The following is an 18,722-nucleotide window of genomic DNA, read 5'->3' as shown; positions in this document are numbered from 1 at the left end:
CACATGAGGGCAGCAGAGACCGCTTGACATTAGTGTTACTCACATGAAAAGTTCTGCAGGATTCATGAAGGACCGTGTTACAAACAGCAACAGCCCACAGGAGTTCTGTAGATACATTTAAGGAACCAGCTGGAAATATATTTGCGCTGCCTTCAGATTTGTATTTTACATGCATAGTTGAATTCATAAATAAATTTCTCATCTTTCTTTTACACTCTATTTTTCTGGCAACAATATAATTTTACATGACTAAAGAGATGTCCCTTTTTGTGTTCAGTAGCAGAAAAACATCTTGCAATATGCTTTTGTGGTCTCTAACGTTAACCTCAGAGATCTCTGATAGCATGCAACCTCACAGTTTCACATTCATTTGCAGCTCTTTGACACAGATCTGTAGATTCCCATGATAATTTAATACGTTAGTATAATTAAATATGTTTTATGAAAAGAGAAGTAGTTTAATGGTATGTAATATGATTACTGAATGTGTGATAAACCATTGTTTACAAGCCATAAATGGCATATAGGTCACAAATCGTTTGTCAGAGGTGCGGAAAAATCAGGAGTAAACAAAACACTGGAGACTAAACAGTGTAGCAGAGCTTTAGCCTGACAAGAATGACAAAGATTGGATTGTTATGAACTGACAAACCACCTGGAAAGACACAAAGGCGGATCCATGAACATCACAATCCTCTGCCGAACTGAATTATGACAATAGAGATTATAGACTTCTGATAAGGGCATAGAAATGACCAAAATGTGTAAACAGAAAATTCAAGACTAGACTCCCAAACTCCCATAAGATTCGGTTTAAATCAAATGGCGAAACAAATAAAAACCATCTATCACATCTATGTACACAGAGAGATACTAAAGCATGCTGTCCTCAAAATATAGCGTCCGTCTATAATAAAATGCATGATTATCCTTTGGGAACGAATCTGTTTGAATACCGACTGCTGCACTGCGCCGTCTGGTTCTGCTCAGTGAGAGAACGCTTATCTCAGAGGTGTAGATCTAACAGCTGCAGATAGACTGCTGGTTGTATAAATCTGTACTAGTCTTGCATAAATCATTCAAATATCCCAGAGGCACAGGCCTGTTTCTCAGAGAGATAAATCACATCTGACAACTTTTCCACCTGTTGATTCCTCGAGTATAATGACAGGCTGAGCAAAAAATTTCATGCACTTTTAAGTGTGTCCTTCTAACAGGAACATTGTCAGAACTTTGACTTACGTTCTGGCAAGGTTCTCTCAAATGTTCTTCCAGTAATGATAATAGAACACTCGTTCAAACTTCAAAGTAAGCACAAAAAAAAGGTTATTATACATCATTTATGGAATGTTTTAACATTTTTTAAATGTTACTGCTCATTTCAGAACATTCAAAAGTAACGTTCCCTCTCAAAATGGAATGTTCTTTTAACTTTCGCATAACCAAGAAAAATAAGTGTTTAAACTATTTAAAAAAAGGGTGTTTTGAACATGCAGAGAACATGTTTATACCTTAATGGAAACATTTGCAAAACGTTCCTAGGTTTGGATTGAAATAAGAATTAATAAATTATGCACATTTTAATTTCTGAGTAAACCATTTCTTTCTTCAAGGTGAAGATCTGCTGAGCTTCAATCCCAAGCTGGAATGTTCTGAGCATGGAAACCCAGAGAAGCAGAGAGGAGGATAACATCCTGAATCTGACGAGCCAGCATGAGGTTGCTGCCGCTTGCAATAAAGATGATGTAGAGCAGAACAAACAGGGGGGAAAAAGATGAGTATCGCTTTTGGTCAAGTGTATCTGATTTTGATCTAGTTACCTTTTCAGTAAAAATGCATGCATCCCTCTCAGATGAGTAAAATAATCTGATTTGAAATTCTGATTTGTGGCCGCACTTCTACTTTCATTGATGAAAGCACCTTTGTGGTGGCTCTTATTGGATCTGGTTTTCAGCATGAAAGGTCACAGCACAATAAATGGCCTGAATTAACCTGACTAGTACATAGAGTGCTCCTGCTTTTTGGGGCTCAACTGTGCAGGTAGATTTTATGATGCAAGTGAATATAATAGTTCCCAGATGAAAGGAAAAAGGTTTATTCATGGGGGAATCTCATAAAACCCTATAACCTTTCTGGTCATCACCATTGGAAATAAAATACATTAACAAAAGAAATTAAATATTAAAAATAAAACAAAACAAAAAAAGTGTCATTACTGGAATAAGAATATATATATATATATATATATATATATATATATATATATATATATGGTAAAAATGTATTCATTAGTATTTTTAGTTGTATTGTCTTTTGGTTATGCTTATTTAAATGTTACAATATTACAATATATTTTTAGAAATGACAAATGTTTACGTGACATTAAAAATAACTTGTATTGCAAAACAATTTAGGTTTAGTTATTTTAAAGTTAATTTTTATTTTTAGCATGTTTTATTAAGAGATTTGCTATCGTTCCGTTGTCAGAAATTTCTTTTATGTAACTTTTAAAGAGGTGGTTGATTGCGATTTCACATTTTTAATCCTAGTTAGTGTGTAATATTGCTAAATGACTAAATGTAATGTAATTTAAATGTAGCAACAGCACTGCCGTTTATTTTATCTAAAAGTAAATACATTAAAATACTTCTGAATAAAAAAAAAAAAAACTTTTAATGAATTTGAGTGTTTCCTGGAAATTGAACTAAAAACATTGGGTGGTGTTTACATAATGCTCTTCTGTAATAACGTATCTCATCTGTCATTCATATTTATAAACATACCATACGTTACATAAAGATCCTTGAACAAAAGCAGGAGTGACTGTCCTCCCTTCTTATTGAGTAAGCGAGAGCTGCTCTTCAGAGACCTCAGAGATTAAAAGCCAAATAGACTGTATACAGAATTATTTTATTTATTTGAATTGGTTGAATTATTTTAAATAGTTTTTTAACTTTAAATTCTGCCTGGACAATGTCCGATATCTTTCATAAATATTTAACCATTTTATACCATTGTGTGTTTTACATTATACTTGATTAATAAACCACAAAGTTGTGTTAATAAAATAACAACATATTTTTGGGACAATATTAACCTTAAAATATCCATTTCTAAATATAAGGTTTATGCTATAAATGTTGTTTTATGCTGAAATGTAATACTTAAGATCAAGAGTTTCAATCCTTAAATGCAAGTATGATTGATAGCAATGCTTTGCATGCACCATTTTTTTATTTTTATTTTTTAAATTAGATTGTTTTTTGATGACAGCTGAAAAAGTTACGGTTAAGAAAGTTTTTGGTATCTGAAGTGCAAGAGATGAATTTGTATGAATTTAAGTGTGTGTGTGTGTGTGTGTGGGTGAGGGTGTGTTTGTGGTTTTTTACACTATTGACCTTCTTTAGCTTCTATTTCAAAACTATGGGGAACAAAGAGTCAGGCTTACAGACTAAGAGGTTAATCAAATACTTTCCTCTTTATATAAATGCACATGTGAGTAATGATCAACATTAGAGTGTAGCTGCCAATGTTTGTAGTGAACTTACTGAAATGTTCTCAAGGGACTCTACATGTTTCACATTTTACCCTGCAACCCAAACCATCAGGACAGCTCGATTTGTCTTTATATCTCTTGTTTACAGTTACTTTGTGATTTTAGCTCTTTGTCTTGTGGCTCACACAGACAGTATGCAAACACAGACAATATTTAAAAGACTTGCTCCAGACTTTCTCCAGTGTATCCGTTAGTAGTTTCCCACCGTGATGAATGCACTGTCCGTGGGTTTGTCAGCGGAAGGACTGTTTCTGGGAATGAGCGTATGAGTAGGATGTTTCAAAACGCTCTTATCTCAGTTGCAAAAATATCTTACCACATCTATGATCACATCCTAAACCACTGGTCAGTTTAAAGTTACCATAATGGTTCATTTATTTGCTGTATGACGTCAAAAGTGTGTCTCATTGTAAATGCTTTATCTCAGTGAGAAATGTTTTGATTATGAATGTTTAGTAAACTATTATGTTGTAGTCTATTTTTTAATTAAATGTAATTTTACATTTAATGAAATATAGAAATAAATTAATATATGATATAATTAATTTTATATAATGTAATACATTTATACGTAAAAAAAAAGTTTATATTTTTTTTTATTCATTAAATATTATTTGTTATTTTTTAAAATCCCCTCCATGTTGAAGCATGAAGAATATACTTGAAAATATACAGCTATATACTCCCGAACACAATCATAAACACATTTTTGCTGCATACAATGTAAAACATTACTAATTGGTTTGTAGTTTTAAACATATTTTTACTGATACATCCAAGACTGACAGGACATGACTTTATCTTGGTGACAAATCAGCACAATGTGCAACAACAATGCAAAATACATCACAGAAAACTGAACATTTAAGTATGCAAGGCATAACAAAATATATACAAGATGAATGATTTTCAGTGCCAACACAAAACTCTCTGACAAAAGACAGATGTGATTACTAAGTGTTTTGTTCTTTTACATCACCGTTCAAAAATTTGGGATCAGTAATTTTTTAAATAAAAAAACATTATTTTTATTCAGCAAGGATGCATTAAATTATTAAAAAGTGATGGTGAAGACATTTATTATGTTACAAAAGATTTCCTTTTTAACTAAATGCTGTTCTTTTGAACTTTCTATTAATTGAAAAAAAAAACATGAAGCAGCACAACTGTTTTCAACATTGATGATAATAATAAGCAGTCTCTTGAGCAGCAGATCAGCATATCAGAATGATTTCTGAAGGATCATGTGACACTGAAGACTGGAGTAATTCATATGGAAAACAGCTATTTGAAATTATAATAATATTTCACAATATTTCATGCATTTTTGATCAAACAAATGCACCCTCGGTGAGACTTTTTTCCAAAGCATTAAAGCATTTAATGCACAACAGATCTTTCATTTATACATTCAATTCAAACATCCTGTTCAATAACATCTCTGTTATTCTGTCCACCTCTCCAGCGGTTTCTCAGTTTAAGCATCAGCCTGCTGATGGGTTCAGTGTACTGCTTGTTGGCCAGTCCCAGTATGAGCGGAATAATGGCCATGCTCCCAATTCCCGTACAGGACATGATGATGTACAGAGAAGAGCTCGGCAAGCTCACCCCAGTCTGCAGAGCCGTCACGGACATGAGCTGGTAGATGATGTATGGCACCCAGCAGACCAGGAACGTGAGGGACACGGCGGCCACGCATTTGGCGTAGCGCAGGTTAAGCTGCTGCTCGTGATCCGATGGCTGCTGCTGCTGAAGACGGTCCACGGCACGGTGAAGCTTACAGATGTTCTGCAGCTGCTTGCGCGCGATCCACAACACCCGCCCCGTCATGGCTACAATGGACAGCATTGCCGGCAACACCAGTCCGCACACCTCCAAATAAATGAAGGCCTTGGGAAAAACCTGTTTGTAGGAGCAAACTTCATCCTCTTTGGTGGAGTTTTGAGATGTGGTTGATCTCAAGAATGTCTCGTTTGAGTCAGAGCGCTTGTTGGAATTGGGTTCCACCCAATTATTCCATCCAAAGGCGGGAAGTGATGCATACAGCAAAGGTGGGAACCAAACTATCAACAAAGCCAATGGGAAGCAGCGGTGAACCCAGAACTGGCTGTGATGGAGCGGGCTGACGATGCACAGGTAGCGTTCGTAATGCACCATCACCAGATTGAAGAGGAACGACAAGAACAGAAAGTTGGGGAAGATGTACATCACCAAGCAGTGCTTGAAATCCAGCTGCCGGTCGAGCGTCATGAGGGGAATGAAGGGCAGGGTGATGCCGGTGCACAAGTCGGCCACTAGCAGGCTTAAGAAGAAGTAATTTGGGGTGTTGTGCAGCTGGCGGTTGCAGGCAATGCCTATTATGATGAAGAGGTTGGAGAAGATGATGATCGAAGACAGCGGCATTGTCAGATAGAAGATCAACTTCTCTCTGCTAGGCTTGTCGAGTGGATCCATGATGGAGAGCTGTTCCCCGCTGGACTAAACCAGACTTAAACCTTCTCCATCTACTGTAAGGGGAGTCCTGGAAACATAAGAAATACATAGTAAACAGATCTCGATATATATATATATATATATATATATATATATATGTATATATAACACTATATATATATATACACACACACAGTCGTGGCCAAAAGTTTTGAGAATTACATAAATATTAGTTTTCAAAAAGTTTGCTGCTAAACTGCTTTTAGATCTTTGTTTCAGTTGTTTCTGTGATGTATTGAAATAAAATTACAAGCACTTCATACGTTTCAAAGGCTTTTTTTATCGACAATTACATGACATTTATGCAAAGAGTCAGTATTTGCAGTGTTGGCCCTTCTTTTTCAGGACCTCTGCAATTCGACTGGGCATGCTCTGAATCAACTTCTGGGCCAAATCCTGACTGATAGCAACCCATTCTTTCATAATAACTTCTTGGAGTTTGTCAGAATTAGTGGGTTTTTGTTTGTCCACCCGCCTCTTGAGGATTGACCACAAGTTCTCAATGGGATTAAGATGTGGGGGGTTTTCCAGGCCATGGACCCAAAATTTCAACATTCTGGTCCTCGAGCCACTTAGTTATCACTTTTGCCTTATGGCACGGTGCTCCATCGTGCTGAAAAAATGCATTGTTCTTCACCAAACTGTTGTTGGATTGTTGGAAGAAGTTGCTGTTGGAGGGTGTTTTGGTACCATTCTTTATTCATGGCTGTGTTTTGGGGGCAGAATTGTGAGTGAGCCCACTCCCTTGCAGGAGAAGCAACCCCACACATGAATGGTGTCAGGATGCTTTTACTGTTGGCATGACACAGGACTGATGGTAGCGCTCACCTTTTCTTCTCCGGACAAGCCTTTTTCCAGATGCCCCAAACAATCGGAAAGGGGCTTCATCTGAGAATATGACTTTGCCCCAGTCCTCAGCAGTCCATTCACTATACTTTCTGCAGAAGATCAATCTGTCCCTGATGTTTTTTTTGAAGATGGGTGGCTTCTTTGCTGCCCTTCTTGACACCAGGCCATCTTCCAAAAGTCTTCGCCTCACTGTGCGTGCAGATGCGCTCACAACCTGCCTGCTGCCATTCCTGAGCAAGCTCTGCACTGGTGGCACTCCGATCCCGCAGCTGAATCCTCTTTAGGAGACGATCCTGGCGCTTGCTGGACTTTCTTGGACGCCCTGAAGCCTTCTTTACAAGAATTGAACCTCTTTCCTTGAAGTTCTTGATGAACCTATAAATTGTTGATTTAGGTGCAATCTTATTAGCCACAATATTCTTGCCTGTGAAGCCATTTTTTATGCACCGCAATGATGGCTGCACGCGTTTCTTTGCAGGTCACCATGGTTAACAATGGAAGAACAATGATTTCAAGCATCACCCTCCTTTTAAAATGGTGGATTCTGGCGTTTTTTTGCAGTTAGCCTTGGTTAATGATCTCCAGTCTTGTGCTCGTCAACATTCTCACCTGAGTTAACAAGATGATTACTGAAATGATCTCAGCAGGTCCTTTAATGACAGCAATGAAAATGCAGTGGAAAGGGTTTTTTTGGGATTAAGTTAATTTTCATGGCAAAGAAGGACTATGCAATTCATCTGATCACTCTTCATAACATTCTGAAGTATATGCAAATTGCTATTATAATAACTTAAGCAGCAACTTTTCCAATTTCCAATATTTATGTAATTCTCAAAACTTTTGGCCACGACAGAATATATATATATATATATATGTGTGTGTGTGTGTAATATATGTATATTAGTTATGTTGCTTGTGCACATAATCATTCATCTCACAGCACTACTGGCTTGTTTTACTTCTCTTTTATATATGAGAGTGAACATCTGACCGACTTGTAATGAATCCAGGACATAGGACACACACACACACACACACACACACACACACACACACACACACACACACACACACACACACACACACACACACACACACACACACACCTATACACTCACACACACACACTTTCTCATGATTTACTTAACCTCATTTAATTCCAATACCATATGCTGTTGTTTATTCATGTGGAACAGAGTTATTTTAGTATCATTACTGCTATCTTAACGTTTATTAATATTTTAAATTACTTTCTCAATTTTCCATTTTTATTTTAAAGTTTATTTTGTTGTTAATTTTTTATTAAATGTCTATTTAGTTTTATTTTGTTTTAAACTTCTGTTATAGTTTTAGTAATTTTAGTGATTAAACTAAACAAAATTTAGCTTAAAGTAAGTTTTTTTTTAACTTCTGCTAATGTTAATTAACAAATGTTTTTAGTATTTTACTTTTTATTTTAGCTTTAGTTAATAATAACAATACTGCTGTGGAAGATTAAAAAAAAAAAAAAATCTTCAGAACTCTTTTCCAGTGCATGTTATTTTCTTAAAGAAAAAAAATATATATATGTTTGTGTATGTATGTATATAATTTTAAGGTATTTTTATTATTCAGTTTCTTGAAAATTATATAAAAGCTTTATAAAATTAGTCTGTATGACTTTCATGCTATTGTTGAAGACTTCTCAGCATCATACAACACATTTTTGTGAGGAACAGAGTGAATTAAGTCATTGACATTATTTGTGCATATTGGAATAAAGGTGCATATTGGTATTGGATTTGGAACAACATGAAGGTCCTTAAATATTTCACCCCTTTTGAATTCAATATCCAAACTAATCGGTCTGTTAGCAGTTGACATTTCTACTGGTCAAAACATCTGGTATCAGCCATTTCTTTATCATGACACACAGCTGTCACTCAAAAACACTCATGCTTTGTGCTGGATGCAGTAAAAATAGAAAATGTCTGCCTGGCCACAAAGTATCACAAAAAGTCTTAATAAGCCAGTGCTGCACAATTGCATCCAGCTAATACAGGTTCGTGTTTCCATTTGTATTGAACAATGCTGAGTGCTATCAAATGTCCATCACTAGCAAAGCCAACTTTAAAGTGAAACGGAAGTTCAGTGAACTTTTTGTCTATTTGTTGAATTCGGTCTTTGATTTTACTTTTCCCTTGAAGATCAATGCACTCACAGAAAATCAGTACATAAAATCATATAACTATAAAACAATTACAGAGACATTTAAGAGATTCACTGCTCTTTTATGCAAGAGTTTTTAACTGATTCAGAAATATACACTCTGGTCTAAAAATCTGATTTTTATTTAAACCTGGACATAGACATAATGTTTTAGGGTTTTGAAAAACTTTGAGGACAGTTATGATCTAAATATAGAAGAAAAAATCTTCACTAATAAACAAATTAGGTCACTAATGATTGATCATGTGACTTCTTGTAGACATGGTCAGATGTTGTTCTACTGAAGCTCAAGATGCTCTTTGGATCATCTCAGATCATGTTGGAGTCATTAAAGCCAATACTAAGCCATTCTGCTTGTTTTACTGAAGTAATATTATATTGACAAAGTAATTTATAATGTGAAATGTTATTTTAAGTTATCAAAAGATGTAAAATATCAATGTTTAAAGTAGTGGAATCAGACGTTCGTATCTTAATGCACTTTAAACTCTTCACTGGCTTGAACGAGGCAGTGAAACTAAAAGAAAAATATCTGCCAAACACTCACCTTACAAATAAAGTTAATCTTCATACAATAATGTTAGATGATCCAGCCATGTGTGAATCAGTGATTCAGTGATGTTCCTCTCACATCTGAACTCTTTCAGATTCCTGTCCGCTTTCTGTGCACATCAGCAGCATCTGAGCGGCACTCACAGAAGTCAAAGAGCAAGCTCTCCAGCAGGATGCTTCTTAAAGCGACAGTGACCTCATTCTGACTTCAGCCATGAAGCATCACAGGAGAGGTATTTCAGCTCAGGAAGTCATAGTTTACTCTCGATTTATGAGACAGATGTGGGAGACATGGAAACATGCAATGCTGATATCTAATTGTATATTTCTATCATAAAATGGTTGTTTAATCACATGTAAGAGGTAGTTTGTAGAATAAACTAAAAAGAGAGTGTTGCACATGCATTTGTACCACTTCTAGGCGGTAGAATATACTATAACATTTCATCAATTAATAGGTTAGTTCACACAAAAATTTAAATTTCATTCATTCTCATGTCACTCCAACCCCGTAATCTATTTTTTCTTCTATGACACGAGATGTTCGTAAAAATGTCTGAGATGTTCTTTTCTATTAACAATGAAATTAGATGCTGATTTACAGTAAATGTCTCACCAAGGCTGCATTTATTTGGTCAAAACAAAATAATAAAATCTGTAATTTTGTGAAATATTATTACAATTTAATATAGTTATTTTCTATTTGAATATATTTTAAAATGTAATTTATTCTTGTGATGCAAAGCTGAATTTTCAGCGTCATCACTCCAGTCTTCAGTGTCACATGATCCTTCAGAAATTATTCTAATATGCTGATTTACTGCTCGAGAAATATTTCTTATTACTTTCTGTTCAAATCATTGATGAATAGAAAGTTCAATAGAGGTGCATTTATTTGAAATAAACTTTTGTAACATTACAAATATTTTTTACTATTACATTTGACCAATCTAATTTGTCATTCCTGAATAGAAGCATTAATTTCTTTAAAACAATTAACTAACCTCAATCTTTTTCACGGTATTGTATATTTCCAAAAGGGAAAAAAAGCAACATTAAAGTATAACAAATGTAGTTCATATGAACCATGCACAATATTTCAAGTCTTTCATAGCCATTCAGTATGAAAAATTGTCATTGTTCACTTTCTCTGTGTGACATGCAAAATGAAAATTGCTGTCAGTGACGTCAAACCTACCCATGACATGTCTAAATCCACAAGTTTATAACTGAATTTTTGCTTTAAGTTCAATATAATAACATAACGGTGAGAAAATGATGACAAAATGTTCATTTTGAGTGCAATTTGGAATGCATTATGCCTTAGATGCATGTGAGCGTCTTTTACTTTCTGTATATATTTAATCTGCACCGTCCCTGCTGTACTCTAACAGCAGGGATGTATGATAACAACATTCAGTTTGCTGAGAAAAAGCAGGCGGGCGACAGTCAGGCTTGCTTTGCCTGGTGCCACAGCAAACACATTTATCAGCCTCTGTGTCATTTTTCCTGAAGTTCCCCTTGGATGGCCTCATCCCTGAGATATGCAGCGTCACAAGTGCAGAAACACAAACGTCGGCGTATACACACACTCCTAGGAAAAACACAAGAAAATAAGTATCAGTGTTACGTAATTAAAGACGCATTATGCTGGTTTAGATGGGGTGAGGCATGTGGACAGGAAATAGACACTTGGACATTCTGTGGCTGTTTTCCTGAGTGGTCAGAAGTGAAACACAGTTATGGATGGAAGACATCGGTCATCTGATGTCAGATTTCCAGACACCTGACAGAAAGAGATATGGTCACATAATAAACAGTTTCCAAGCATGCATGATTGTCCGAAGTGGATTTTTGGCCATGTGTGAATGTAAAGCTCTTAAAGGGATAGTTCACTCCAAAATTTTAATTTTGTCATTTTTTTCTTCTATGGTATGTGATATATATGTATGCATATACAGTGCATCCAGAAAGTATTCACAGCGCTTCACCTTTTCCACATTTTGCTATGTTACAGCCTTATTCCAAAATGGATTAAATTCATTATTTTCCACAAAATCCTACACCCCATAATGACAACGTGAATGAAATTTGTTTCACGTTGTCATTATGGGATATTGTTTACAGAATTTTGAGGAAAATAATGAATTTAATCCATTTTGGAATAAGGCTGCACTGTATATTAAAATTATGAATTATGCTTAAGATGAGGGAGACCTTGATTGATTTAAGATTGTCTCAAAAGAACAGCATTTTTTTTGTAACATTATAAATGTCTTTACTGACATTTTATCAGTTAAATGTGGCCTTATATGCAACAAACGTATTAATTTCAATCAATCAATAAAAATAAAATCAATCAATACTGGCAAAAAATCCCATTGTCAAGTTTCTATATTGCATCCTTTATGTAAGTACATTTGTAAATTTTCAATTGTCATCTACCACGTAAATTTGTAAGTTAGATCTTTTAAAAAAGTAATAGCAAAAAATGCATTTCTTCATCAACGTTTAATATTTGGTAGTTTATATCTGTGATTTTTATAATAATAGCTTAAATGTCACGCCAACATAATACACTATGTCATGAAATATTAATAATCAAACTTTTGCTTTAAAATGGCTACTGTCTTGTACAAAGGAGTGAAACAATCAAAACATCAGCTGTCAGACAAGTTGGACAACACAGTAACTGTGTGTTTTGTCCTCAGAAACACCAGGAGCGCAAAGGTTGATGGTGTCGTCTCATAAAGCCTGTTTTTCTCTCCAGTAGCTTTTTCAGTGGACCTCTGTAGTAAATGTACGCCCAGGAGCTATAAAATGAGAAAAATGTTTAACCACAAATTTTATACATGCCAAATGCCACAGTGACAAGCATTAAGAGCAGGAAATAGAGTAAAGGCCAAGCACTTCACGTCAGCCAAATGACTTTACCATGGCTTTTTGCAGTAGGATATACCCATTTGACAAACACAAAACTCCTGGTAATTACTATAAAAAACCCATCATACAAAATATCCACGAGTGCAGAAACAATATATCCTACTGTTGTCTTTAAACCACATGTTGGCAGTGTGTACACCGTATGCTTCAGTTATTTCTTTACAAGAAACTGCACTGTAATGTCTGTTTGTAGTGGGTTGCACTTCCCTGTACTGCATGTGAATCTTCACACACATAATACAAACTCCACTGTGGTTTATTATTTTGTGGTTTTATTTAATCTATTAATCGCGTCCTAGATGGCTATTGGCTGGTTACAAAATGAATCCTACATTTTTGTGATGATATCACAGTCCTGCTATATCTGTGATGTAAGCGATTACATTTATCATCATATATTTATCTTTGATCAGATGTTATTAGGCTAGAGATTTTTACTTAAAAGTGCATTGATTGAGCATTTAACTTCACAATTTTTAACATTTACAATATTTAGCTACTATCGAAGGCAGTTTTGCAAAGGAACGGAGTTTGATGAGTGTACAGCACCATCTAGTGGATAGTTTAACGAGTACAGCACCAGCTAGAGACGTGGTTTGCAACGGGTTAACTTCACGATACCTGGTGAGAGCTATTCGTTTGCATTCCCGTTCATCTCAGTAGTACAATACCCGGTCCAATTGCACCTCACATTTTATCAATATTCGCTAGATAGCTTTCTAAATTAGTCATTCCATTCTGAAATTTGAAAGTTAATTTATGTTAATTTTAACACATTAATTCTGCATTTTAATGATCAGTTCTCTTAATCTCATATAGCACATGAAATTTATATTAATTAATATTTGTTTTGATAAAATCAACTTAAAAGCATCTACCATTCTGCCATTATTTCTTTGGCATATCACATAGTATATATATATATAAAAAAACAATAACATATACTTATTACAATTATTATGGACGTTTTCATGACCTCTTAATTTAGAGGCTAATTACAGCATCTAAAACATAAACTAACAAATATAAATATTAACCTAAAATCATCAGTCTGTCTGAATGAATGAATGAACGAATGAATAGTTTGGTAGTTTACCAATATCCATTGGTTGCATGTTTTTACTCTTTGGCAAATAGAGGGCAGCTTTTGACCATGTTTAAATTTAAAGTAACTTTCAAAAACATTGTGCATCATGGTAAGACAATATAGTCAAATAAAGTATAAATATTTAACATATAAATAATGAGAGCTTCTCATATAAGTTAGCGGGTTTCATTTATTAAGTCTTAATAAATATTAGCGACTGTATTATGGAGTAATTTGGGGATATTGATGAATGCATGTGCAATCCTGAGAATTAGTATTGCACTCTTATTTATGGTTATTATGTTATTGCTGCAAAGCCCCTGGCTTTTAAATGTCAACTCTCTTAACACCAAACACAATTGTGTCTTAATGTCCTCTCGTAACTTGAGCTTAACCTTTGACTGGCTGATTCCTGAAGCTCTTTTTCTCAGATACTGCATAAAAGTTGCATTAAAATCCTAGACGTACAGCAGCAGGACTGAATCAAGCATATATATATATATATATATATACATATATATATATACATATATATATATATATATGATCCTGATGAAGCTTTTCCAACTAAATCATTCTCTCCCTTTGTCTATTCATATGTTTCTTATATAAGAACATTGACGGATGAGGTAACATGCAGGGATTTTCCCCAAGATGTGAAGTATTTCCTCATCCAGACAGCTATTGTTAGTCTTTGAGACATATTAACTTCAGTGTTTGTCCATAAACTATAAAAAGGAGATAAGTGTGTTCATACAGATTTTGTTCTGCAGTGCTGTGTAAATGTGTTATAGTCTATCTATCTATCTGAATAAAATCAAATTCTGTGATCATATTCTGAGAATTATTATTTATTATTATTATTATTATTATTATTATTATTATTATTATTATTATTATTATTATTATTATTATTTTAATCCTAAAAAGCCTGACATGAAATAATAATCAGATTTTTTTTTATTTTATTTTTTTTGGACTTAGAACAGTTTATTGAACCTTTAGGTAAATTAAAAAAGTTTGCATTTCAACATGAAATACATAGAATTTTGTATTTTGTAAAAAATTGAATTTTTTTTCTTCAAGTAAGCCTAAACTGCTTTAATCCAGTAAACATTAACTTCAAATATTAATAACAATATAAATGTTGTTCTCACGTTATAAATCAGTAAAGACTTCACAGCAAAAAGACACATGAACCAACCACAACCTAAAGCAGGATGTTTTTACAATTATACTAAAAGGCCTTTTACTTGCTAAAAAAGTCTTAATTATCAATCAGAAGACATAAGGTGTGTAGTAGATTGTAAACAACAGCATTTTTAATGAAGCTGATCATTTAGAGGCCTCAGAAATGTGCATATCAAATATGATACAGTAGGCTTTATAGGGTTAAGTGCCTTTGTAGTTTGTATAAAGGGAAACATAATTCATTTTCTTAATACATGTGGTCAGAACAGAGGTCATTGGTTTTACATGAAACCAGTGAGGATAAAACACATGCGACTGCTGAGCTGTGGAATGAGTTGAGTGTAATTCAGTCATCAGTTACAGGATGTTCTGATTCACGTCTGTATCAAATGGCACCCTGGGAATGTTGAGCAGTCACAGACGTCCCCTCTCAGCACCTGCGGATTTAAGTGACCGAGGAAACCCAGACATGAAAGCGGCACTGGCCCGACCCCGGATCTCTCTTCCACAGAGGCCTTTTTGTGGTTCTCTGACCCCTAAGAGTTCTGGCGATGGGCATCAGCCGGGTATCTCAGAACCATTTCCTTCTTTTCCTGTTCCTTCTCAGATTACAGCTTAGAAGAAAGCGGCAAAGTGTAAAATGGTGGCGCTGGCGTACAAGTCTGAGGATTATTTGTTTTCAAATATAAAATTTAAGGAATAGTTCACCCAAAAATTTAATTTAGCTGTAAATTTACTCAGCCTCAGGCCATTCAAGATGTTGATGAGTTTGTTTCTTCTTGGGAACAGATTTGGAGAAATTAATATAGCATTACATCACTTGCATTAGATCCTCTGCAGTGAATGGATGCCGTCAGAATGAGAGTCCAAACAGCTATTAAAAACATCACAATTCACAAGTAATCCACACCACTCTAGTCCATCAGTTAATGTCTTGTGTAGTGAAAAGCTGTGAGCTTGTAAGGCAAAGCAAGGCAAGTTTATTTAGCACATTTTAAACACAATGATAATTCAATGTGCTTTACATAAAAGAACGTTAAATAATCATAAAAAATAATCACAACATTAAAACAAGGAATTTAAAAACTTTGAAAATGATTTAAAAATGGATTTAAAATAAATTTAAAACAGTTAAAAATAGAAAATGATTATACATAAAATACAGTGCAATCAGTTCAAACGTAGCACAGTGCTTATTCAATAAATGCACAGCTAAACAGATGAGTTTTGAGTCTGTATTTAAAAGTGACTAATGTTTTAGCACATATGATCTCTTCTGGAAGCTGGTTCCAACTGCGGGCGGCATAATAGCTAAAAGTGGACTCCCCTTGTTTTGTGTGAACCCTTGTTATTTCTAACTGACTCGATGGTCTGTTAGGTTTATATTCAGTGAGCATATCTGCAGTGTATTTAGGTCTTAGGCCAGTGGTTCCCAAACCTGTCCTGGAGGACCCCCTGCCCCGCACATTCTGTATGTCTTCCTAATCAGACACACCCAGTTTAGTTCTTGCAGTCTTTACTAACGAGCTGATGAATGGAATCAGGTGTATAATAGTCTTCTTGTGAAGGCCGGTGAGGAGACAATTACAATAGTTTACCCTGCTGGTGATAAAGGCATGAACAAGTCTTGACTGGAAACAAAACATCTAATTCTTGCAATGTTTTTGAGGTGATAGTATGCTGATTTAGTTACTGCTTTGACATGACTACTGAAACTAAGGTCTGTCTCCAGAATCACACCAAGATTCTTGACTTGATTTTTAGTTGTTGGACCCCTAGAGTCAAGGTATGCATTCACATTGAGAACTTCATCTTTGTTTCCAAATACAATGCCTTCAAATTTCTCCTTGTTTAACTGAAGAAAGTTTTGACACATCCAGCTGTTAATTTCATCAATGCATTGGCAGAGGGAGTCAGTGGGGCTGTAGTCAGTTGGCAATAAGGCTAGGCAAATCTGGGTATGATCAGCATAGCTGTGATAAGCAACTTGGTTCTTTCTCATTATTTGACTTAGTGGGAGCATATACAGGCTAAACAAGAGCGGTGCAAGAATTGAGCCTTGTGGGACCCCACATGTCAGGGACGTCCACTTAGACTTATGCTCTCCTATACTCACATAATAACCTCTCCCTTCTAAGTATGACCTGAACCAATTGAGAACCATCCCAGAAAGACAGACCCAGTCTCTCTAGAAGTATGTTATGATCGACAGTGTCAAACGCAGCACTGAGATCTAGTAGTACCACCACTGATATTTTGCAAGAATCAGAATTTAAGCGAATATCATTTATTATCTTAATGAGCATTGTCTCTGTGCTGTGATGCTGTCATAATCCAGATTGAAAATTGTCCAGGTATCCATTTACATTTAAGTAGTTGTTCAGCTGAATAAAAATGACCTTTTCAGTAATCTTGCCTATAAAAGGAAGATTTGATATGGGTCTATAATTGCTCAATATGGTGTTATTGTGTTTTTTTTTTTTTCTTTTTTCATTTTTAAATTTTAAGTGAATATTCCTTTTAAATTTAACAGATAATGTCGCATCACAAAATTAACAATATCATTTTCTTTCTTTTGAGAAAATCGTGTATAAGACAAATCATAATGATGCATGAAAGTACCATCAACTCGAAAAAAGGGAATATTAGGAAATATTGTACCATATGCTTATTTTATATATATATATATATATATATATATATATATATATATATATATATATATATATATATTTATATATATATATATATAATGCGAAAAAAAATAAAATAAAATCCAGCATATGGTACAATACAATATTTCCTTATTTTTTTACGCAAACTATAGTTAAGTTCAGTTTCTTGTTATACATATAATATTGTCTTGTTACTATATTAGTCTGTTGTACAATATTGTTCTAATATTCCAATCACATTATGGTAATCTAAAAAGGTTAAAAAGTCACAGCAACCAATTTTACTGTAAAAAGTAGGAAGTCATGAGAGTGACGTAACATAAACATTTTCCTATATATATATATATATATATATATATATATATATATATATATATATATATATATATATATATATATATATATATATATATATATATAAAACGCAAGTCTGGCAGGAGGTGTTCATGGTGTGTGTGTGTGTGTGTACACTACTCACTGCTGTGTGTGTGCACTTGGATGGGTGAAATGCAGAGCACAAATTCTGAGTATGGAACACCATACTTGGCCACATGTCATGTCCCTTCCTTTTAAACGTCACACGAACATCAGCTTAATGCTACCTAAGTTTGGCATTGAGGCACAATGCCTCTCTTATAGCCAGTCTGCCCAAGGGATAGACTGCTTTAAAGACCTATTGTTCTCCTAGGGCACATTATCGGATTATCCCGATTCCAAATGAAGGGGAAGAGTGAAGAGTATTGCAGCAGGGCATGATGGGACATCATGTCAATGTGCTGGAATACTTTGAGAGGAAAGAAGCCCAAGTCCATCAAGCCAGATACCCAAATGCATAACAGCCCCATTCCAAGGTGATGTAGGATTCCAGAGAAAACAAAATGAGGAGAGTGGGATGGAAAAATACAAGCTCTGTCTGCTCAAGACCCCAACACAAAACAAAACATGACGAGGCCTGTCATTCTCCACTGTTGTGGTACTACCATCCCTTGGAAAAATCGGGCAAAAGAATGTACACAAAGATCAATGACAACAACTTAAATCCTGCCAGCCTAACCTTCTCAAAACATGTCATGAGTAGAAAAGAAAGGATTTTCCAAGCTTCATTTTCTCGTGCGGTACCAAAAAAAAGGAATATTGCCTGCAGGACCAACATACTGGCTCCAAAGCG

At 34.8% G+C, this 18,722-nt stretch overlaps 1 protein-coding gene across 1 annotated transcript; it reads right to left on the bottom strand.

The window, feature by feature from the left end:
* Nucleotides 1-4,828: 4,828 nt before the first annotated feature.
* LOC109077330 (G-protein coupled bile acid receptor 1-like) lies at nucleotides 4,829-10,172 on the bottom strand. The gene is made up of 2 exons (XM_042731819.1): nucleotides 9,654-10,172; nucleotides 4,829-6,077 (listed from the first exon to the last, which is right to left on the bottom strand). The coding sequence occupies exon 2, from the start codon at nucleotides 6,008-6,010 to the stop codon at nucleotides 4,973-4,975; it is 1,038 nt and encodes a 345-aa protein (XP_042587753.1). The 5' UTR covers nucleotides 6,011-6,077; nucleotides 9,654-10,172; the 3' UTR covers nucleotides 4,829-4,972.
* Nucleotides 10,173-18,722: the final 8,550 nt, after the last annotated feature.

The sequence above is a fragment of the Cyprinus carpio genome, chromosome B9 (genome assembly GCF_018340385.1).
Source record: "Cyprinus carpio isolate SPL01 chromosome B9, ASM1834038v1, whole genome shotgun sequence".
Lineage (NCBI taxonomy): Eukaryota > Metazoa > Chordata > Actinopteri > Cypriniformes > Cyprinidae > Cyprinus > Cyprinus carpio.
The sequence above is the reverse complement of the archived record's forward strand: the minus strand, read 5'-3'. Positions and strand labels throughout refer to the sequence as shown.